Source organism: Lipotes vexillifer, unplaced genomic scaffold (assembly GCF_000442215.2).
Source record: "Lipotes vexillifer unplaced genomic scaffold, Lipotes_vexillifer_v1.1 scaffold327, whole genome shotgun sequence".
NCBI lineage: Eukaryota > Metazoa > Chordata > Mammalia > Artiodactyla > Lipotidae > Lipotes > Lipotes vexillifer.
In genome coordinates, this window is record NW_006771143.1 from 3,895,305 (window position 1) to 3,920,121 (window position 24,817).

The 24,817-nt window shown below is 37.2% G+C and overlaps 1 protein-coding gene across 2 annotated transcripts in view; it reads left to right on the plus strand.

Annotated features, from left to right (window-relative positions):
- LRP12 (LDL receptor related protein 12) overlaps positions 1 to 24,817 on the plus strand; it is an 84,688-nt gene that overhangs the window by 54,136 nt on the left and 5,735 nt on the right. For both annotated transcript variants that reach the window (XM_007446545.1, XM_007446544.1), the window contains 4 exons: positions 10,454 to 10,589; positions 19,597 to 19,799; positions 21,309 to 22,413; positions 23,683 to 23,815. In XM_007446545.1, the coding sequence (XP_007446607.1) occupies positions 10,454 to 10,589; positions 19,597 to 19,799; positions 21,309 to 22,413; positions 23,683 to 23,815 (1,577 nt within the window). The remainder of the gene's footprint in view (positions 1 to 10,453; positions 10,590 to 19,596; positions 19,800 to 21,308; positions 22,414 to 23,682; positions 23,816 to 24,817) is intronic.

Consider the following 24,817-nt stretch of genomic DNA (forward strand, 5'->3'; position numbering starts at 1 on the left):
AAAAAAAAAAAAAAAAAAAACAGACAGTCAGTACCCTAGGACAAATGGCAAAAGCAAAGCTGTACAGACAAAATCACCCAAAGAAGTATACACATATACACAAAAAGAGATAAAGGAAGAAAAAATATAAATATAAAATTAAAAGAAGAGAGCAACCAAATCAATAAAAAAATCTACCAGTGCTAATAAGCTGTAAATACTAAACTAAGATAAACATAAAACCAGAAACAAATTAGATGCAGAAAGCAAACCCCAAGTCTACAGTTGCTCCCAAAGTCCACTGCCTCAATTTGGGGACGATTCGTTTTCTATTCAGGTATTCCACAGAGGCAGGGTACATCAAGTTGATTGTGGAGATTTAATCCGCTGCTCCTGAGGCTGCTGGGAGAGATTTCCCTTTCTCTTCTTTGCTTGCACAGCTCCTGGGGTTCAGCTTTGGATTTGGACCCGCCTCTGCGTGCCTGAGGGCATCTGTTCCTCTCCCAGACAGGACGGGGTTACAGGAGCAGCTGATTAGGGGGCTCTGGCTCACTCAGGTCTGGGGTGGAAGGGGTATAGAATGCGGGGCAGAGGCCGGTGTGACGTTGCAACAGCCTGAGTGCCGTCAGTTCTCCCAGGGAAGTTGTTCCTGGATCACGGGACCCTGGCAGTAGTGGGCTGCACAGGCTCCCGGGAGGGGAGGTGTGGATAGTGACCTGTGCTTGCACACAGGCTTCTTGGTGGCTGCAGCAGCAGCCTTAGTGTCTCATGCCTGTCTCTGGGGTCCACGCTGATAGCTGTGGCTTGCACCCGTCTCTGGAGCTCGTTTAGGCGGTGCTCTGAATCCCCTCTCCTCGAGCACCCCAAAACAATCGTCTGCCTTTTAGGCAGGTCCAGACTTTTTTCTGGACTCCCTCCTGGCTAGCCGTGGTGCACTAGCCCCCTTCAGGCTGTGTTCATGCCGCCAACCCCAGTCTTGTCCCTGGGATCCAACCGAAGCCCGAGCCTCAGCTCCCAGCCCCCGCCCACCCCGGCGGGTGAGCGGACAAGCCTCTCGGGCTGGTGAGTGCCGGTCGGCCCCGATCCTCTGTGCGGGAATCTCTCCGCTTTGCCCTCCGCACCCCCGTTGCTGTGCTCTCCACCGTGGCTCCATAGTTTCCGCCCCCCCCCCACCACCCCCCCCCGTCTCCGCCAGTGAAGGGGCTTCTAGTGTGTGGAAACTTTTCCTCCTTCACAGCTCCCTCCCAGAGGTGCAGGTCTCATCCCTATTCTTTTGTATCTCTTTTTCCTTTTCTCTTTTGCCCTACCCAGGTACGTGGGGAGTTTCTTGTCTTTTGGGAGGTCTGAGGTCTTCTGTCAATGTTCAGTAGGTTTCAGTAGGAGTTGTTCCACATGTAGGTGTAGTTTTGATGTGTTTGTGGGGAGGAGGGTGATCTCCACGTCTTACTCCTCCGCCATCTTGAAGGTGCCCCCTGATTCTTACCTTTTAAATGATAATTAAAAGCTTTCTCATCTTAGACTAGTAAATATTGCTGTTAGAGTGCTACTACTTATTTCCCTAAAAGGAAGAGTTCAGTTTGCTGACTTCTTGAAAAAATTAGAATGAAATTTGGATTAATTCTCAGGGATAGTATCACGTCCAACCTCTCTCTCCTTCCAGCTCAGTCCATCCTTAGTGTGTTGACTGTTCTGACAGTTCCATTATGACAGCTCAGGTATTAAAGGAGTCAAAGAAATCAAGATGCTAAGTGTGAGCAACAAACCCAGTTAAGGGCTTCCCTGGTTGAGAGTCTGCCTGCCGATGCAGGGGACACAGGTTCGTGCCCCGGTCCGGGAAGATTCCACATGCCGCGGAGCGGCTGGGCCTGTGAGCCATGGCCGCTGAGCCTGCGCGTCCGGAGCCTGTGCTCCGCAACGGGAGAGGCCACAACAGTGAGAGGCCCGCGTACCACACACACACACACAAAAACCCAGTCAAGTTGCAAGAAGGGGATTTTCAAACTGAAGGAGTTTCTTCCTGGCCAGGACTTCTTTGGTTCCCTGTTAAGTTGCAGGGCTGAGCTGTGTCACACGGGGCACAGCCTGCCAAAGGACCACTCTTCTACTTCCACGTCATTCATCTTGCAGATTCTGATACTCACTTGGTACTTGCCCTGTGTTGTCAGTGACCCATGGCCTTCATACCAAGTATGCTTGCTTTGTAAACTCTGACCAATCTGTCCAGTATTAAGCATCTTTAAGAACACAGCCACTTTTCATTAATCACCCAGCCTTCTCTACTTTCCTCTTCTCTGTTTCTCTTTCCTTTGAAATAGCTCCCTCAGCATTCACTGCATACCCTTATTGCTTCTATTCTGCCCCATTCCCTAATCAGCTAACGTATAGTTAAAGTATATATGAACATTTTATTATTACAGGAAGTTCTAGAATCCTGTTTACAAAGTCATTTTTTTAATTCCAAAGAGACTAAGAAGCAGTTTCCTCCTGCCTGCAGTCCCCATATAGATTTGTAGCAAATAGGAATCAGTCTTTAGAAGCTTTAAATCTAAGTATACCCTCTTTCTCTGTCTGAGCATAGATCCTATACCTTTTCTCTCCACATTAATATAGGACCAAGACATTTTTTACCAGAACAGACTGTTGTTATCTTTGTTGAAATTCTGTTGAGGCAGCTTCCCACCCACCCCCTGATAATTATTCCAGGTGTCATAGGGAGCTCCCTAGTGGGCAGTAGTGTGTCTTAGTGGTTAAGAGTGCAGCTCTGAAGCCTACTGCCTGGGTTCCAATCCCAGCTGTGACACTTACTTTTTCTGACCTTAGGAAAATAACTTCTCTGTGCCTCCATTTTTTCCTCATTGGTTAAATAGGACTAATAATAGTAAGAATTAAATGTGAAAAGACACAAGAAAAGGAAGTACCTGATAGGTAATAACATTATCATCAGCCATGGGACCCACAGACCTGACCACACACGCCTCACTTTTGAGTATACTCATGTGCCTTGAACTTGTGAACCATAAGCTTCTGACTTGCAACAAAAATCTCATCTTCAACACTGTGCACCATACTTAGCCATAAGTTTTCAAACTGGTGCCCTTCTCCTAAATTAACAGTGGGCCAGTTGGTATCTGCTTTCCATACTAATCATCTAACTATACATTTTAATTTTCCCATGTCTCGGTGCCTTTTATTGCTTACATAGGCACAGCATTTTCCATTTATTGCCTGATTCACTTATTATCCTCAGAATCATTCGTACTCTCATCCCACATGGCTGTTCAACAGTCACCATTTGCTTACTAATTTATTATTTTGAAGATGGTATTTTATTAATTTCATTTATTTCTGTTGGAATCAAACCCTTCTTATTCGTATTTTTAACATGTGGAATTGTTTTTGTATTTTAACAGCCAAAATGGAGTTAGTATTTATAAAACACTCTATACTCTGAAAAACAAGATGGCCAAATGATAGTGACCACTGTTGACTATAAATGCTGTCCTTGGCTAGTGAACAGGGTGAGCATGCTTTTGTTTCATACTGAAACTTTCATAAAGTAAAATTTTACAAGTAGTGGAGCTTCTGTATTTGCTTCTTAGCTGATCTCTTTGCCTCACTAGTTTCCCTTTCCACAGGTTACAGTACAGCAAAGTCATCTTCACAGAATATTTGTATCATATCATTTCTTTTAGCAGTAGCCTATCTTGCCTTGACTAGTATCTATAGAATTGAGTCATTAAATTCTTCTAATTTGGAATGTGCTCTTTTTACTTCTTTTCAATGAAAGAAATACTATGTTAATAGTCGAGTAAACTTGACTTATATAATGCAGGCCCAAATGTAGGACTTATTTTTTCTGTTTAATGATACCCCATGCCCTATGATGCATTGCTTTAAATTACTTTATGCAGTATATCATTTAGGATCATATTGTCTTGTATGCTCTCATACCTGTTTATACGTTTCTTGGATTCAGTTAGTAAGCATAAATCATTTTTATAAAACTTTAATGTCCATGAGAGCATTAATTTTCTTCATTCTCCTCTTTTGTGCCTTTTTTTTTTTTTTTTTTTTGTGGTATGCAGGCCTCTCACTGCTGTGGCCCCTCCTGTTGTGGAGCACAGGCTCCGGACACGCAGGCTCAGTGGCCATGGCTCACGGGCCCAGCCGCTCCACGGCATGTGGGACCTTCCCGGACCGGGGCACGAACCCGTGTCCCCTGCATCGGCAGGCGGACTCTCAACCACTGCGCCACCAGGGAAGCCCCTCTTAGCCCCTCTTTTGTGCTTTTCGTTTTGTATCTTATGTACTTAAGGTGGTCAGTAAACATAGCTGATTTTTACTTACATTTCAGTTTTGTGGTTTGTTAAAACCAAAGGCACAAAGATTTCAGGTCCCTTTTAGTCATAAAGTGCCAACAGCCCTTGTCAGTTTTGAAAAGAAACCCAATTCTTCATCTGTGGAACAGGAAATTGTACTTTTTCTTTTAAAAGTAGCTCATTTCTAACCATAAATTTCCTTGCGTGCCTCTGTTTTTCAAGCTTTAAAAACCATGAAGTCTCAAATTGAAGGGCAGTTTATTTGACGTTACTTTGAGGTTACCCTCTTCTCTCCCGTGTAGCCTCTAAAGTAGAGGTTGTTGGAACAGTGTATATTTTTTAAATGGTTGCTTTAAAGATAATAGGTATGATGTACTAATCTAGTTTTAAAACCATAGTTATTTGCTTTTCTGTGGGATTATTGAACTAGTATCAGAATAAACATGAAGAAGTCTTGAGTGTTTCTCAATCAGTTTTGTCTTGTTTTCTAAACTATGCAGTGGGATCTTTGTGTTTTAAACCTGGAAATTATCAAAATCTGATTAAGAACTCCATCAGAATCTCTACCTATTTATTCTTCAGTTAATTCTCCTTTTCTTAATTGAGAGCATACATGATAAATTTAAAACTGTATATATTTAGTTTAGCCTTTTAGTGCATTTTAACCAGTAGCATTGTAATAATGCCATTTTCTTTTATTTTTCATTCCAAATGTCCTGTACACTAGATTCACTACAAATGAAATAGGCTTTTGGGGACTAATCAGATAACCTAATCACTGCATTCTCCTGTGAAGAAGTCTCTATCCAAGTTGAAAGTTGCTACCTTTTTTGAATGAATGTTTAGAACCCTTTTAATTTGGGAGCTTCTGTTTCTGGAGTTATGGGAAATTTATCAAAAGTAGAGTTACATATCATCATCATCATCCAAAATACATGAGCATTTGTTTATATCGAAAGATACTGACTAAAGTAAATTAAATAGATTTTTTTTGGTAGATATTTGTGTTCTGAGAACAAAAAGTTGATACTGGTTATTAAGAGATATATTAAGGAAGCAAAATGAACAAAGACTAAAATACAGTCATTCCTGCCATAATGCCATGTGTGTGTTCCTGGAAAATCTCACATTCTGCAAAAGTGAACACTAAGCTAATAGGTATGAGAAAAGTAGTGTTGGTGCAGATTGCTTCCAGCTGTATAACTTTTTAAGTATAGCCCTACCAAGTAAAATATCGATCCAAATGGCAGCACAGATATCTTCTGACGTTTACGCCTAGACCCAGTCCATACTTTGCAGCCATGTACTCTGGAGTTCATACTTCCTCCTTGAAGATATTTGCTTCTAGTGGAGACCAGTTTAATCAAAACTAAAAACATAATTCGGAGATACCCTTCATCAATTCAGGTGTTTTATTTTATTTTGATAGTGGGGAAAGGTGTTCACATCTCCATCTATACTTGCAGCCTCCCAAGATAGCTTAATATAAAGGAAAGTCAAGTGATTCTTTAAACCTGTAAAAGTAACCACTTCTTGCAGTAAAGGAAGGTGCTTCTGTAGGGGTTTTCTCCTGCCCCTTGTTACTTCAAATCATTAATATGCTGGGAATAAGATCTTTCACAACTTTGCGTTATACTGACAAGATTCCTCTATTTGGCAATTACATATAAACTAACTCTATTGAAGAAATAACCAGACAGTAGCTATTGATAAAATAACTATGTGTAAACAATAGAGAAGATACAGATAGAATAAATGGAGGTAAGAGAAGGTCAGGTTTGGTACATCCTAAATTGGAGTATAGTCAAAATCTAGAAAGATGAGGTTCAAACTAGCAGAACCAAATAAAAATTTTCTTTAGAGCAAAAAGAAACTCATTCCATAGAGCAATGTTTTGTGAGTATGTATCCCAACCCATGTCAGATAACCAGTTAAATGTGGCATAATTTCCCATTCTTTCAAGAGTGTAATGGTGCCCAGCACATATTAAATGAACAATCACTGCCCTCTTTCCCATTTAGCCTGAACACTGCCTTAGTAATCATCTCAGTACCTCATTCCAGGCATTACTGCCAACCAATCTGATTTGGCATATCTTGTGACGTTATTTATTAACAACTTGCTGTAATCCAAGCAGTGTGCTAATTCCTTTGCCAAAACAATTGTATTTAATTCTTGCATCACTCTATGTGGTAGGCAGTTTTTTGAGGAAGTGGATGCTTAAGTATTAGCAAAGTGATTGCGGGGCTTCCCTGGTGGCGCAGTGGTTGAGTCCGCCTGCCGATGCAGGGGACACGGGTTCATGTCCCGGTCCAGGAAGATCCCACATGCCGCGGAGCGGCTAGACCCGTGAGCCATGGCCACTGAGCCTGCGCATCCAGAGCCTGTGCTCTGCAACGGGAGAGGCCACAACAGTGAGAGGCCCGTGTACCGCAAAAAACCAAAACAAACAAAAAAACTGATTGCAATAATAAGTCACCTCAAATCCTTTATGGAAAAGGGTATAATATGAAATGAATAATAGTATAAACATAACAAAATAAGAAAACAGTGAAATTACAGTTGATGGTAGATACTTAAGCTGAAGTGTTATTATAAGTTGGGAATGGGAAATCATTATAAGATACTGAAATAATGGAAAAATAGAGGACTCAGAAAGCCAGTTGGAAGATTGGGGCAGATGTATAGGAGATAAAGCAAGCCTTGATTTAAGAGGTAGTGAAGGCAGCCTCAGGTTCTGACTTTGAGATTTCTAGTTTTGGCTGCTGTGAGCTTTATTTCCTGTGCTTAATTTAAAATCCTTGAGATTGCCTGTGGTATTCTTAAAGTAAGTTTCCTTTTTACTTGAATTAGGTTGAAATGACTATTCCTTTTGCCAAATATGATGCCTAAGATAATTAACGGTTCAGAATATAGAATAAAGGGAAGGATTTGAGAAACACACAGTTCTGATCATGTTGAATTTGAGGTTGGAATGTCCATTGGGCCCTTGATTATGCAGAATCTCTGGGTTAAAGATTTTTAAACTCATGAACTATAGATCATAGTGGAAATGTAGGAGTGAATGAGATCTTCCATAGAGAGTGAGAAGAGTAGAAGGCTGGGCATGAACCAATGTACACCAGTATATCAGGAGCTCTCTGAAGACGAAGGATCTAGTGCTAGAGAACTAACACTGAATAGTCTTAGTTAGAAGAACCAGAAGAGTGATGTCAGCAAAGTCAAGGTAGTACAGTATCAAGAGGAAAAAATTCACTGTCAGGTGCTCTGGAGAGATCAGGTACCATTGGGAGTGAGGGTACATTTGATTTGGTGGTGAGCTCAGTGATGGCCTGTGCTTGCTAACACAGTTCTTAAGGGGTAAAGGTAAGAATTGGAAGTGTGATCTCAGTGGGTCAAAGAGAAAATGCAAAATGATGAAATGCAAAAAAAATGTATCAGTGCATCCTGATAAGTATCAGAAATATAGTGGAAATATATTATGATGATGAGGGGGGACATAATTTAGGGCTGAAATAGACCTTAGAGATATCCAAACAGCAACTCCTTATTTTCACACATGAGGAAACCAAGTCTTAAAAAGGTTTAGTAGTTTATTCTGTGGCAAAGCTAATAGTGGCAGATAGAACAGATGGCATCTAGGTCTCCTGATTCCAAATCTGCCAGTATATGTAGGCAAACTCTAAGCTCAAAAGGGAGGGAAATTTTTTTATGATTTTTAATGTTGATCACACTGAGCATTTGGATTTATTCTTTCTCATATATAAAAGGGAATAAGTTATGGTTCTGCTAGAGTATATTAATCTACATGCCCAATGTATTAATATTGTATGTATAAAAATGTTGATAAAAAGCCACTGGCTGGATCTAAAACAAAATGCCAAAGTCAGTCATGTTGCAAAATTTAAGCAAAATGTGTATTCATAACCCATTAAGAGAAAATAATTTTGTTTTTGATTGGGGAGAATCATTAATATTTTAAAATAATGTTATAAAAGTACTAAGTGAATTAGAAATGTAAAATACTGAATCTTAAAATAACCACTCTTTTTTACGAGTGTATGTCTTACCCTTTGGCAATTGTGTGAAAATAAAGTCTTCACAACAGTATTTTTGAGCATCCATACCAGATCGTAATTTCTTTAGTCTTTGGTATAAGAGCACCACCTATGGGTTTCTCAGATGTTTGGGGGAAAAAAAATATAAGCAAAACCTAATAAAATTATTTCTAGTTTTTCCCTATAATTAGTCTCTCCATCTCCATTTATTTAAAGGTTAAGAGTTGTTTGCTTTGTCATAGATTATTCCCACCCAGTTTTTGGATGTGTCTCACTGCTGTTAGATCAGCTAATAAGTATTTCAGTACTTACATGCCATTTCCAGTGTTATACTTGTAAGTTAAACAGTTTAACTCAAAATTGTATTATTCTCTTTAATGTAAATGAACCTTTTAATGAAAATGAGCAGTTTTCTACATCCTGGGGGAGAGATGATAATAGTTTTTGCCAGTTTATTTGTATGTTTGTATCTTCATGAACTTAAGAATTTGTTCAGTATACTGCTACAAAATGCTTTGGCAAGAGGAGGTAAAGAAAGAAAAAAGGTCTTATAAATGATTTAGGGCATCTTTTCATTAATTATTGTGATAATAACTCATTAGAACAAGGTTGGAAGCAAAACTCTGGCACTTCAGTGTTAATAAGCCCAAAATAGAATCACATTTGGATAAATTTAGTCTCTTTCTAAAGTATCAAATTACACTTTTTTGTAAGGGAAATTTTACTCTTAATGAAATTTAACAAAAAAAAAAATTGGAAGCTTTGTGTGTGGGCAATAAGATGTATGCTAGGGTCTTGATATATTATATCCTTGTGTTTTATGCCATGAATCTCTGTGTTTGAAAAGTGATTAAAATCAAGATCCCTTTGGTGGTATACCCTAATTCCAGACTAGACGCGTTTTAGGCATGAACCTGCAGAGGTTTAAAACCTCGATTGCATGTTTTTTTCAGGGAATGGGTTATTCTATAGAAATAAGTGTTGACTCTTTGAGCAATATAGCTTGCTTTTATTTTGATCATTATGGATACAAACTTTGTAAAATTACTTCCTAGCATAATTACCCTAAGTTGAGCAGACTGTAACCTCTATTACACACACACACACACACACACAATGGTAGTTTTGGCAGCTGCTCTCCCCACTTCTAATTTGCTCCTTCTAATCTGCTCTTACTTTAAAAATAAGCTAATCCAGTTTGTCAAAATTGTATCAGATAAGAGGTTCCAAGATTTTACATTTTCCTGAAGGTTTAAACATTCATTGCATTTTCTTGTAACCAGTGACTCTTTTACAAATTAAGGGAGAATAAATTGTCAGATTATCAGCTGAATTCTGGATTGGTAAAATGTGAACTGTGAAAGGAAAATAATACGGGGAAAGTGTTGGTAGTAGTTTAAATTTATTCTCTATTCTAAGATATTTAGATATCTAACCACATCATGCTACTTTAATCACTGACTATTTCAAGCCTTTATTTTAAAACTAATTTAGGAATCATTTATGACCCTGTAATAAAGTTGTGAAGTATTCATGGAATGAATTAAAGAACTGCTTTGAAGTAATTTTGAAGTAATGTTTTGCTGCCTTTATCCAATCATCCACTAACTTCTTAACAACCCAGCATCTTACTGTTATGTTTATATGTGCTTTCCTTTAATTATTTTGTTCCGAATACTATTTGTCTGATTTTTTTTAAATTTAAAGTGTCCAAATAGTAGTTCAGTAAAGTTGAACTTTAGCTGGTTTATAATAAAATAAATTTAAAAGTGAATTTTGAAAAAAGATAGATGGATCAACTCATCTCCATGGCTAATGCTAGCAATTTAACAATTTTAATGTTATTCAGAGATCCAATTTGAAAACTTCCACACCTCCCTAAAACGTTGTATTTAATTAGAGTAAGATACTTTGACTAAAAGGGAAGAAAATAAAATAATTTCATTAGAATAATAAAAGCTTTTTAAGGTCGGCAATACTATATTTTATTGTATATGATTTGATGTCTGAAGTTTTCTCTTTAAATAAATACTGATTTACTTAATGCTTTGTTTTAAAGTATAATAATTAGCTAAGATTGCTTTGACTATCTTCCAGCTTGTGGAGAAACTCCAGAACAAATTCAAGTACCAAGTGGTATAATCACGAGCCCAGGCTGGCCTTCTGAATATCCTGCCAAAATCAACTGTAGCTGGTTCATAAGGGCAAACCCAGGGGAAATTATTACTATAAGGTAATTCTGATACCTTCCCGTATTATTGTATGATATTTTATTACAAAGTATAAGTTCAGTTTCCAAGTATCATTGCTCAACATGCAGTAATATAAAAAGGTGATTTTTCAGAAAATATAGTAAATTATATTTATCAGTACCATCGTGAGGGTAGGAATAGCAACCCGTTCTTCCTCTTTTATTAGGGCATGTGTTTTGAATATTTTCTAATGGCGGTAATGAATTTGCACTGAGCCATCCGTATTCTTCTAGGCAATTTTTTAACAAAAGGTACACATTTGCAAAACAGCTTATTAGGATCAACAGTGTAATCTTTGGCCATGAGACAAATAAACAGGACTCAGTAATCCACTTGGAGATCTAACCCATAATCTTGGTCTTGTTAGTAGAGTCCTCTACCGTAAGGAGTTAAAACATGATTGTAGGCTACGTCTGTGTATAAAACTTGAAATAAGCTGATGATGGGTAAATATTGTGTCTAGAAAAATCTCTTTCTTTCATAGCACTGAGACAATAGAACATTTGTTAAGAATACAAAATGAAAGATACTCCTAGGGGAAATAACCATAAGTTTAAGATCCTAAGAATAAATATGATATAAATCAGGAAAATTAAGATTATTTTACAGACATTTAAAATTGCAGAGAAAAACTGTGGGAGTAAGATGTTAAGGAGGAAACATTCAGTGGAACTAGATATTGCTTGCTTAAGGAAATTATATCAAAGCTATTAGGAAAAAAAAAATTTGCCTGAAGGGGAGAAAAAAAAATAGTGTACCTAAACAAAGAACCATGACACAGTTAAGAATGCCATTCCTGTCAGAGAGACAACACAAAGGCATCTTTGACATTCTTTCATTAATTACATTTTTATAGGTAAGGATCATGGAATTTTAGATTTGGAAGAGACCTTGCAGATCATAGACATATCCCTTAATTTTACAATTTTTTTACAAATGAGATTGTAAATTTAGCCTATTTTTTAATCTTTCCATGCTCCTTTTTTTATATTCATTAACTAATGAGAAAACCAGTCTCTTGAGGAACACAACTGTAGTCTATCCCCTTTTTTCTGTGGCAGCCGTAAAACAGGGACATATGGTATGATTTTCTTTGGTTCCTCTCTACCCCAGGCCACATCTTTTGGAACACTGGAGCTGAGCTTCTGTGGAAGCTGTAACACTCCTCTGTGAGAAGTATGATCCCTTGCTTGATGGATTGGTAGGATATACCATTAAGGTTATCCTTCTGCAACAGTACCAGTGTTGGAATCTGAACAATATGCCTATTTTCTGTTACTTATAACATGACTAAGTACAAATGTGTTTACAAAGTAATATTTTACCATAGGGATTCCAAATATTTTTTAAACATAAAACTAGACTTTTTGGGGCTTCCCTGGTGGCGCAGTGGTTGGGAATCTGCCTGCCAATGCAGGGAACACGGGTTCGAGCCCTGGTCTGGGAAGATCCCACATGCCGCGGAGCAACCAAGCCCGTGAGCCACAACTACTGAGCCTGCGCGTCTGGAGCCTGTGCTCCACAACGGGAGAGGCCGTGACAGTGAGAGGCCCGCGCACCGTGATGAAGAGTGGCCTCTGCTCGCCGCAACTGGAGAAAGCCCTCGCACAGAAACGAAGACCCAACACAGCCAAAAATAAAGAAATAAATTTAAAAAAAAAAAAAAAAAACCTAGACTTTTTGGAGATTTTTTTTCTTTTAACCTAAAAATCCAACCCCAAATTAAATTTGCAGCCTACCAGCTCAGTTATGTAAAACTTGGAAATTCTTGCCAGCACAAAGGAGGTGACATGGAATCCTGCCATCTGGTTCTGATCATGTGTTGGATCCTTGAGATTTCACAAAGCTACGCTAAAAACCAAGCAAAATAGTGAAATGCAGAACAATATTGGAGGTGAGCTCCACATCTAAGGGAAGATTTCCTAAATTCTGGATGGAGTTAACAAATTTGGATTTACACAGCTAGCCTCATAAAATCAGAAAGTAATTTTAGTAATCGTCCTAGTTCTTATTGAAACCATTAACATGGTAATACCAAACTTTAAAAAGATGACACACCCACATAATACACAAAGAAAGTCAGGTTTCACTTGTGAACATTGGTGTAATATCTTAAATATATTGTTCAAAAGAAATTTATACCATAATCAAATTCAGCTTATTTAGACACACAATTGAGTCAATATTAGGAAATATTAATTTACCATTTTAACAAGTCAGAGAAAAGGTATATGATTATCTAGACTAGACAGATGTTTTAAAGCTTTTTGGTAAAAACAAAATCAACATTCATTCCTGAGTTTAAAATAATTAAAATCTAGATAAAAGAAACTAAAATTACCGACTATGAACAAACAATATTTAGACCTCTCCGTATAAAACTGGTTAAAGATGGTGATATATAAACATTTTTATCCCTTCCCTTTAAATCTTCCCAAATCCACAAAGGCCACCTTATCCGCAGTAGGTAGAGGATTGGATTCTGGTTCCCTGCTTGAAGCCAAGGAGTAGGGTCAGGATATTTTGCTCAAGAAAGGAGACTGAAAAAAACTTCTGCTAACCACTGCTTGAACTTTCATGGGGCTGAGAGCTTAGAAAGGTAGGAGACATACCATAATAAATAGGAATTTAACTAAGCCCCCACTGACTCTGTGACCGGGTCTATACTACTACTCTGAACCACCATCTTAGGACTGGTTTTGGGATGGAGACCTAAGTGGAGGTAGCTACAAAACATGCCGTGGGGGGACATAGGAGAAGATAAAATTTTAAAAACAAAACAAAAACAGCACCAAAAATCTTTCACAAAAGTGTGCAACCCAAATTTCTAGAATGTTTGAAAAACTTTAATACTAACCAAAACAGCCAACAAAATCAAGTTGGAACAGATTTACTACGGATGTTGTACACTTTAATATATTGGTTTTTTGGGGGTTTTTTTTTGTGGTACGCGGGCCTCTCACTGCCGCGGCCTCTCCCGTTGCGGAGCACAGGCTCCGGACGCGCAGGCCTAGCGGCCATGGCTCACGGGCCCAGCCGCTCCGCGGCATGTGGGATCCTCCCAGACCGGGGCACGAACCCGTTTCCCCTGCATCGGCAGGCGGACTCCCAACCACTGCGCCACCAGGGAAGCCCCAATTGGGGTTTTTTTCTTAACCTTTTTTATGCCACGAACACTTTGGTAGTTTGGTGAAACCTATAGATCCTTTCTCAGAATGTTTTCAAATTTATAAAACAAAACACATAGCATTACAAAGGGAACCAATTATTCCTGAAGTATAGCTATCAGGTATTTTTACAGATTTATAATATGATAGTACATATATGCTTATTTATTAACGTATTAGTGAGCAAGCCATGCTTTTAACAATTACTATAATTTCAAAGTGGTTTTGAGTGTAAATAGTTATTCTAGATCTCTATTAAAACTGAAATATAAGATGAAATTATCTGTGATTTCTATTGGTGACAGTGTGAGAGGTACTATAAAAACTATTCATGGGACTTCCCTGGTGGTGCAGTGGTAAGAACCCACCTGCCAATGCAGGGGACACGGGTTCGATCCCTGGTCCGGGAAGATCCCACAAGCTGCGGAGCAACTAAGCCCGTGCGCCACAACTACTGAAGCCCGCATGCCTAGAGCCCGTGTTCTGCAAGAAGAAGCCACCGCAGTAAGAAGCCCGCGCACCACAATGAAGAGTAGCCCCCCCTTACCGCAACTAGAGAAAGCCCACATGCAGCAACAAAGACCCAACGCAGCCAAAAATAAATAAATTTTATTAAAAAAAAAAAAACTATTCATGGTTTGTTTATATTCATAAGTGAAGGAAATGTTAAATTTCATTTACAGATGGGTGAAAATAAAGTTGTAAATTTTTCTACTGAATTTGAGAATTTGAGAGAATAGAAACACTGAATACTCTTACTTGGACTTTATTAGACCAAAGCAGAGGGAAAGAAACTTTAAAAAAAAAACCTTCAAAAACCTATTAATACAGAAGAATACAGGAAAGGAGGAAAATGAGAACCCCACTCCCCACCCCAAAGAGAAAAGCTATTCAATCAAAAAAACTCACTTAACCTTTAAAAGATAGACTATCCAATCAGGTTTATTGGTTGGTTGATTGATATGATTCCTCTCCAATGGGCTTAATAAGAACATAGCTAAAACAGCACCAACAGAAAGTCTAAAACGTGAGGATAGGAGGGCTTCCCTGGTGGCGCAGTGGTTGAGAGTCCGCCTGCCGGTGCAGGGGATGCGGGTTCGTGACCCGGTCTGGCAGGATCCCACATGCCGCGGAGCCGCTGGGCCCGTGAGCCATGGCCACTGAGCCTGCGCTTCCGGAGCCTGTGCTCTGCAACGGGAGAGGCCACAACAGTGAGAGGCCCGCATACCGCAAAAAAAAAAAAAAAAAAAGAGGATAGGAAAAGATAAGCTGTGGAAGTACAGATCAGGAGAGAGCTAGTGCAGGAAGGTTAACATCAGTTGTAATTAACCTTAAGACACAAAGTATTAGTAACAAATGGAATAATCCACTAGGAAGATAAAATCCTGGTTCAACATTGTGTACCTAATAACACAGCATAAAACATAAGCAAGGCAGACTGTGGGGGGAGTTACCAAGTTTGACCAGGTTTGACTAGTGCACAATTCAGTGGAAGTTTCTAAACATATGTTTTAATCTGAAGTTAATACATTAAACAGGAAAACAGTTAGTAAAAATGGAGAAGATTTGATAAAACTAACAAGCTTGATTCAGTAACGCATGTATTACATAGGTGTGTAATGTTTATACCTATTTCAGTGAATAGAGAATATACATTCCTTTCAAAGACATATGTGATGTTTATTTAAAAATTGATTATGTATTAAATAAAGGAATTCTGAATGTATTTCCAGACTTTACATCATTCAGATTTCCTCTGATCATAATGCAGTTAAATTAGAAACCAACAATTTAAAAAAACCCATATGTTCAGAAATGTATTCCTAAATAACTTCTGCATTAAAGATTGAAATCACAATGAAACTCAAAATATTTTTAAATAGCCATAATGAAAGTATTAGATATTAAAACTGTTGGAATACATTGAAAAAGTACTTAGAAAATTTTACAGCTTTAATGCATTGATTTAAAAATTAGTAAGATGGAAAATAAATAAGCTCAGCATTTTCTCAAGAGTTTAGAAGAAAAACTACGGGGTAAATCTTTAGTAGAAAAAATAAAGTTAAGATCAGAAAATAATTAAATAGAAAAAAATAACCAAAAACTGGTTTTCTGAAAGAGTGAGGAAAATAGACAAAGACAGATCTCAAGGCAAGAGTGAAGAAAAAAGAGGAAAGGTACAAATAAAAATTTTTTTTAAAAAGTATATATAGTTATAAATACAATAATAGAGACTTTAGAAGTCGTAAAGGAATATCATGAATGGTTTACACTGATACTTTTATACAATTAGAAGAAATGAATCATTTTCTACGTGTGTTACCAAAATTGATTCAAGAAGAATTAGAAAATTAATGAATGCAATAGCTATTAAAGAAATTAAATCAACACTCAAAATAAGATTCTACACCCAGATAGTTTTACAGGCAAGTTTTGCCAAATGAATAGAGAAGCAATTTCCTTAACCTGATAAGTTATCTGTTTAAAAAATTTAAAAATCAAACTTAATATTGAAGTTAATTTTAGCACTAAGGACCAAGACAAGGATACATGCTTTCACTGCTTGTACTTGAACGTCAGTCAATACAACGTTCCAACAAATAGAGGTTAGTGGTATAAAAAATGAAAAGGAAGAGGTGAAACTTTCCTTATTTGCCAATACTACACTTACCTACATAGAAAATCCAAACTAATTTAAAAACCACAGATATGAAAATTTAACCGTTGTATGAAAGTACTATGTAAAGCTTTGCAATGATAAATTTTACTTTCAAGATAAAATGATAATTTCTAAGAAAACTTAAATTATCAAAACTGACAATGAGTTTAGGAAAGCTGATTAAACCAAAAAGCATGAAGAAATTGAAAATCTCTACCCTAAATCACCTGTACTCTGAAGAGGCACAAGGCACAGGTTTGTAAACAGTGTCTTTGTTACATAAACTATTCTGAAGCATAAAAAAAGAAAAACTGAAAACTACTTTCACTTGTAAATGTATTTTAAACATCCTAAATGAATATTAGCAAACCAAACCCCTAGTAGTGTATATGTGAAGAGGTATTTATTGATTATTTCTTTTGTTCTGGATCAGGTCCCTGATTTCATGAATCTTAGTTGATTAAAAGTTGGGAGTTCCCTGGTAGCCTAGTGGTTAGGATTCTGGGCTTTCACTGGCATGGCCCTGTTTCAGTCCCTGGTCGGGGAACTGTGACCCCACAAAGCCACAAGGTGCAGCAAAAAAAAAAAAAAAAGTATATTAAAGGACACTTTGATTACTTCCATATTTTGGCTATTGTAAATAATGCTGCAATGAAATTTGGGGTGCATGTATCTTTTCTAATTAGTGTTTCTTTCTTCCAGTAAATACCTAGGAGTGGAATTGCTGGATCATATGGTAGTTTTATTTTTAATTTTTTGAGGAATCTCCGTACTGTTTTCCATAGTGGCTACACCAGTTTATGTCTCCACCAACAGTGCACAAAGGTTCCCTTTTCTCCACATCCTTGGCAACATGGCTTTGACAGTAACCATTCTGACATATGTGAGGTGATATCTCATTGTGGTTTTGAGTTGTATTTCCCTGATGATTAGCAATGTTGAGCATCTTTTCATGTGCCTGTTGGCATCTGTGTGTCCTCTTTGGAAAAATGTCTGTTCAGATCCTCTGTGCATATTTTAATTAGGATGTTTGTTTTTTTGATATTGAGTTGTATGAGTTCTTTGTATATTTTGGATTATTAACCCCTTATTGGACATATCATTTGCAAATATATTCTCCCATTCAGCACAGCCACTATGGAAAACAGTATGCAAGTTCCTCAAAAAATTAAAAATAGAATTACTAGACAATCCAGCAGTTCCACTCTTCATATCCAAAGAAAATGAAAAAAAATAATTTGAAAAGATATATGCATCCCAGTGTTCATAGCAGCATTACTTATAGTAGTCAAGACATGGAAGCAACCTAAGTATCCATCACCAGATAAGTGTGTAAAGAAGATGTGATATAATGGAATATATCTCAGCTATAAAAAAGAGTGAAATTTTGCCATTTGCAACAACATGGATGGACCAACAGGGTATTACGCTTAGTGAAATAAGTCAGACAGAGAAAGGCAAATACTGCATATTTTCAGTTTATATGGAATCTGAAAAATAAAACACATTAACGAATATAACAAAACAGAAACAGACTCACAGATACAGGGATCAAGGAGAGGGACAAGATAGGTGAGGGGTATTAAGAGGTACAGACTACTATGTATAAAATAAATAAGTTACAAGGATGTAATGTGCAGCACAGGGGAATATAGCCAATATGTAATAATAACTTTATATGGTGTGTAAGCTGTAAAAATATCGAATCACTGTGTTGTACACCTGAAACTAATATAATATTGTAAGTCAGCTATACTTAAAAAAAAAAAAAAAAAACTCCTCAGTAAAAGATACCATTAATAAAGACTGACAGCACCAACTGTTGGAGAGAATGAGGGTTTGAGTAGATCTACATATAGCATAACATACATGCCCCAAATAGATACATGTTTATACTATATGAAGAGCTCTTAAATAAGAACAAATTGTAAGGTACGAAGGATATAACAAGGCGATTCACAGAAATAGAAATAGCTAATAAACATAGGAAAAAGTGTTTCAATTTCAGTAAATAAGGAAATGCAAACTAGAACAATGATAAATCTATTTTATCCACCTAACTGGCAACAAATCTTCAGAAAGAAAATATTTCATTTTGCCAGAGTTGTGGGGTATAAGGTGCTTTTTCATACACACTTGGTGGAATTGTGAGTTGGTATAAACATTTTTCTCAGTGTTGCTGTCAAATTTAAAGTGGAATTGTGTCTTTTGACCTAGCAATTCTGCTTGTAGAAAAATTTGTCCTAGAGAAATACTCATGTGTGTGTGGAGAGAACATGTATAAGGATTCCAGCATTGTTCATAATAGTGAAAAACTGGAAGCAGTCAGATTGTCAGCCTTTCTTATAGTTACTCAGAATATTTAAAGAGGAAATATCCTGGTATAATAATCCTTGGATAATTAACTTTATCATCACTTGGCTTAAGGCAGGAATCTCACTTTTCGGTGAGACATGTTAGTAGAAAATGCTACTTGGTTTTTTCTTTTTTCATAGCAGTGGCTAATTTTGTATGTGTTTCTTATTTGTCTTTTCTTCCCTTTATTCATGCCCATATTTTATGAACTACAAGATAACGTTTGGTTATAAACCATTTATGTAGAAAAGTATTCCCAAACTCAGGGACTTTTCACTGGAGAAGTTTTTTGTTTGTTCATTTTTAACTTTTTTACTTGGCTCAGGTTTGTGCTGTTTGCTCTCCTAAAATGTAAGCTGTAAACTCATTAAGCAAGCAGATGAACCAGTCTAATCTAGAGAAGGCAGACTTCCTCTGTGTCCTTCAGTTCATCAAATTATGGAGTAGTTCAAACAGAGAACAATTTAGGGTGCTAAGAATTAGAAGTGGTCCTTCCTAAACTAAATACACACAGGGAGAAGAAAAAGAAAAAAGGTGCCAACTGTCTCCTGTTTTTTAGCGTTATTTTGGAATTCCGTGTTACTTATGAAGAAGTATTCTTCTGGAATCTGGGAAAGAGATGTAAGTGTTAGGAACACAGAAGCAGTGTTATTATTTGCTGGTGATATAGTCGTGGGCCTAGAAGATTCAGGAGAATCAGTGAATATATGGAGGCTTATAATAAAGTCCTCAGTTACTTTGTATTATTAATGAAATTTTTTTCCAAAATTTCCTTTTCAGTAGCCTTTTCTGACTTTTTATTTGTAGTTTTCAGGATTTTGATATTCAAGGGTCCAGAAGATGCAGTTTGGACTGGTTGACGATAGAAACATACAAGAATATTGAAAGCTACAGAGCCTGTGGTTCTACAATCCCACCACCATATATTTCTTCACAAGACCACGTCTGGATCAGGTTCCATTCCGATGACAGTATCTCTAGGAAGGGTTTCAGACTGGCATACTTTTCAGGTGTGTTTTTAAATAAGAAAGATATGGAACAGAATTCTATAGTATTTACTGCTCAGTCACTTGGGGACTCGCCTTCTAAACAATGTCCGTTTAATTGTGACTCAATCCTCAAGGCAGCTGAGATTGAGGAATTAGAGGCTAAAGGTTCAGGTACCATAGATCCGGGTCTCCAAAAGGCATTTTGTATAATCCTAATAAAATGATGAATTTTACAAACTAAGGTCAGTTTTCTTTTTAAATATTTTGAACACGTTTATTTTAAAAGGAACTTTTTCCCCTCAAGTGTTTACCAGTATCCTGCAAGTTACTTCAGAATGTATTTTTGTGTGTGTGCATTACCCTTGTCTTTACACCTTCAAAGAAAAGACATAATCAATTTCACTCTCGTAGTTTGTAGTATCAGAAGTCTTTTGCTAGTTCTTAAACTTTATCCAAAAAGAGTGAGCAGATCATACAAATAAGAAGGACTCAAGAGCATTAGAGTTATGTAAGTTTTTGCTGAAAATCATTTTACATTTTCTGAAATTACATGGTCTCCTTTAGCAACATGCTGCTTTTTCTCTTTTTTGTTAAAAGCAGTCTTTGTAATATTTACTTAGGTTCTGAAGCACATTTTCTGTCACCTATTTGCCAGTAAGTAAAAGTTGTTAATGGAGAGGTAAACATTGGCCAACATCATCAGTGTGGACTGTAGGAATCTAATGTTTGGTTTTCTTTCCCTTCGTCATTATTGTTATATATTTAAGATAGTCCACTAAGATAATCAGAATTCTAAAAACATTTCCATTCTTTTCTCTCTTCTTCCCCCTACTGTTTTGTTGAGTAAATTTATACCTTTACCTCAGATTCATAAAATATTTTGCAGTTGTATTAAAACAGTTATAAAATGGAAGTACCATGTTGTGGTTACATGAAATGTTAGAAATAGAATAAAGTTAACTTATGATAATCTTAGCAAAAATTTAGGTCTAAATGATGGGCTTGCAAAATATGGTATGATACACATAGCAAAATATTGTGTGTATGTGTGTGTATATATATATATATATATATATATATATATATATATATAAACAACTCAAAAAGAATATTAAAACTGGATTTGAAAAGGTGATTATTATAGAGGAGTTTTTCTTCATTGCAAAATGTTTATACAATAGAGTACTTAAAATTCTTAGGCAATACATCCTACTGACGTACGTATCTTACATCACTTTACTAAATGTTCTGCAGTAAAATAGCTTCTGCAAAAACAGGATGGTCTTTTCTCTTTAGATGAGCTGTAGAGATCTTCATGGAACAAATCATAAGTGTTTAATAAATTGTTGAGTAATCAGTAAGCCAATATTAATTTGCCATTAGAGTTTAACCTATTTTTTGATCAAGTCCAACTATCATTTGGGCTAGTCAACATTTATGATAAAAATGCCACTTGCTGTTATATACCCTTTAAAGAGTATGTTTTTTCCTCCTTATCTCTCCGTCTCCCTCCTCCCCATGTCCTCCCAGGGAAATCTGAGGAACCAAACTGTGCTTGTGACCAGTTTCGTTGTGGTAATGGAAAGTGTATACCAGCAGCCTGGAAATGCAATAACATGGACGAATGTGGAGATAGTTCTGATGAAGAGATATGTGCCAAAGAAGTGAATCCTCCAACATCTGCCTCTTTCCAACCCTGTGCTTACAACCAGTTCCAGTGTCTATCTCGGTTTACCAAAGTTTACACTTGCCTCCCCGAATCTTTAAAATGTGATGGGAACATTGACTGCCTTGACCTTGGAGATGAGATAGACTGTGATGTGCCAACCTGTGGGCAGTGGTTAAAATATTTTTATGGTACTTTTAATTCTCCCAATTATCCAGACTTTTATCCTCCCGGAAGCAATTGCACCTGGTTAATAGACACTGGTGATCATCGTAAAGTCATCTTACGCTTCACTGACTTTAAACTTGATGGTACTGGTTATGGTGATTATGTCAAAATATACGATGGATTAGAGGAGAATCCACACAAGCTTTTGCGTGTGTTAACTGCTTTTGATTCTCATGCACCTCTCACTGTTGTGTCTTCTTCTGGACAGATAAGGGTACATTTCTGTGCCGATAAAGTCAACGCTGCCAGGGGATTTAATGCTACTTACCAAGTAGACGGCTTCTGTTTGCCATGGGAAATACCCTGCGGAGGGAACTGGGGGTGTTACACGGAGCAGCAGCGCTGTGACGGTTATTGGCATTGCCCAAACGGAAGGGATGAAATCAATTGTACCATGTGCCAAAGGGAAGAGTTCCCATGTTCCCGGAACGGTGTCTGTTATCCTCGTTCTGATCGCTGCAACTACCAGAATCATTGCCCAAATGGCTCCGATGAAAAAAACTGCTTTTTTTGCCAGCCAGGAAATTTTCATTGTAAAAACAATCGTTGTGTGTTTGAAAGCTGGGTGTGTGACTCTCAGGACGACTGTGGCGATGGCAGCGATGAGGAGAATTGCCCGGTAATCGTGCCTACCCGAGTCATAACTGCAGCCGTCATAGGGAGCCTTATCTGTGGCCTGTTACTGGTCATTGCCTTGGGATGTACTTGTAAGCTTTATTCTCTGAGAATGTTTGAACGCAGGTCAGTATCAAGACAAAACTATATTGCTTATGCTCTACAGTAAAAGCATGGCCCAAATATTTACAACACATTTCTTAATGAGATTAGCAATATATTTTTGTTATATTGTTGAGAAATAAATACTTCTTATGATGTATAAAATGACTATGAAAAGCCTATGACTCAAAAGCCTAATAAGAACATTAAAAAACAAATAAATACTAAGAGTTATGAGGTGAAAAAAGCCAATCTGTATTTATCAGTTCCTGTTTTCAGGTTAATCTGTCTTCTAGGAATTTTGCAAGCTGTAATTCTCCGTTGTTGATCTTTAACCTCGGTTTTTATAAATATTAATTCAACAATTCCAGATAATTTGAGAACCTTCTATGTTGAAAGCATTATACAGGTGAATAGAGAAATGAGTAGGAGTAATCTCATGGGCAGTTTACAGTTAGAAGGAAGGAATTGGGTAGAATTAGATGGCAAAAAATATAAATGTTGTAAGAGCTATAAAATAAAGTGGTATAAAAGTCGAAGGATCTCAGTTAAGTAAGAAGTGGTTCAGCGTTAAAGAGTGGCCTTCAGGGAGAGCTGTCTTTCGTGTGGTAGAGGAGAGACTGGACCTGGGAGAAGTTGATGGCAGAGAGGCCTTCTAGAAAGCCCCTGTGGAGACCATGACCGTCAGTTCCAGGAGAATTACAAATGATAGATAACAACAAAGAAGTCACATAGCAGACAGCTAAGAATAGATGCACAGTATCACAATAACCAAGTGCATCTTACCTTTGGTTCAGTATAAATGGCCAGAAAATGTTCTACTACATTGCAACCTAAGAGTACAATGAAGACCAGAGGTCTTGAGTTTAAGAACAAGTAATTCCAGAAAGGGTTTTGGTGACTCATTTCCTTATCTGAAAAGTAAATGTGTTGGACTTGCTGAATAAAGTGTTTTCTAAGAATTTTCAAATACTTTCACCTAAAGTCTCAAGCCCCTATGTTCTTAGGGGTTTAAAGATCTAGTACTTTTATCTTTTATGGGGATATCTAATTTATTAAAACTTAGTGATCCAGGCCCCTAGTGAAAAACCGCATGAGGCTAAACTGTCTGCTTCATCTTTGTGTTCTCAGTGTAGGGTAGTATAGATACTCATCACATGTTGGCTAAGTAAGCTTTATACAAATGAACAAGTATATTAAAATTCAGATTGTTTTAATTGTTGATAATTTTAAAATTACTGTTTTGGCTTGCCTTTTTTTTTAACCCTTTTCATCCCCCTGTTTCTCTCAAAGATCATTTGAAACACAGTTGTCCAGAGTGGAAGCAGAATTGTTAAGAAGAGAAGCTCCTCCCTCTTATGGACAATTGATTGCTCAGGGTTTAATTCCACCAGTTGAAGATTTTCCTGTTTGTCCACCTAACCAAGTATGTTACAATTTATTATTTCTCTTTCCGTACCTCTTAAAATGAAATCTATACTTGTATATAATGGTAAAGTATCCTTGACTGGGTCAGAATTTTTGCAGTCACGTTAAGAATTAAATATATGGAGGATTTGAAATTATACAGTTGACCCCTGAACAACGAGGGGGCTAGGGACACCCACCCTCTGTGCAGGTGAAAATTCACATGTAACTTTATAGTCGGACCTCTGTCTGGGGCTCAACATCCATAAATTCAACCAACCATGTATCATGTAGTACTATAGAATTTGCTATTGAAAAAAATCCACATATAAGTGGTCCCGTGCATTTCAAGCCCATGTTGTTCAAGGGTCAACTCTGATTGTTTCATTGTATTTTAACAAATTCAGAAGTATACTTTTCACTCTTCTGATTTGGTTAGGTGATTCTTAAGCATTTTACTGTTTAGGATAATTTAGTGTGTTAAAATTCAAAAGTAAAGTTTGACAACTTATTTTCTACTTGAACTATTTCAAGGATTTAAAAAGAAATACTAAAGTTGATATGCTTAGTAATAGATTAGTAACATGCTAGATTAAAATAAAAGTTGTTGAGGGCTTCCCTGGTGGCGCAGTGGTTGAGAGTCCGCCTGCCGATGCAGGGGACACGGGTTCGTGCCCCGGTCTGGGAGGATCCCACATGCCGTGGAGCGGCTGGGCCCGTGAGCCATGGCCGCTGAGCCTGTGCGTCCGGAGCCTGTGCTCCGCAACGGGAGAGGCCACAACAGTGAGAGGCCCTCTAACCGCAAAAAAAAATAAATAAATAAAGTTGTTGAAATTAAGTTAACATTTCTACCTGACTTGAGAGAAAATGTCTTCACAGCTGGATTTTACAGTGCTTAAAAATTCATATCATTTTCTTTAAATAGTAACTCATTCTTTATTAATGTTTCTGAATTCTTTAAATTTTTGTGAGCAATTTTTTACTTCAAGTGTACAGTAAAGTTATCTAGTTTTATATATAT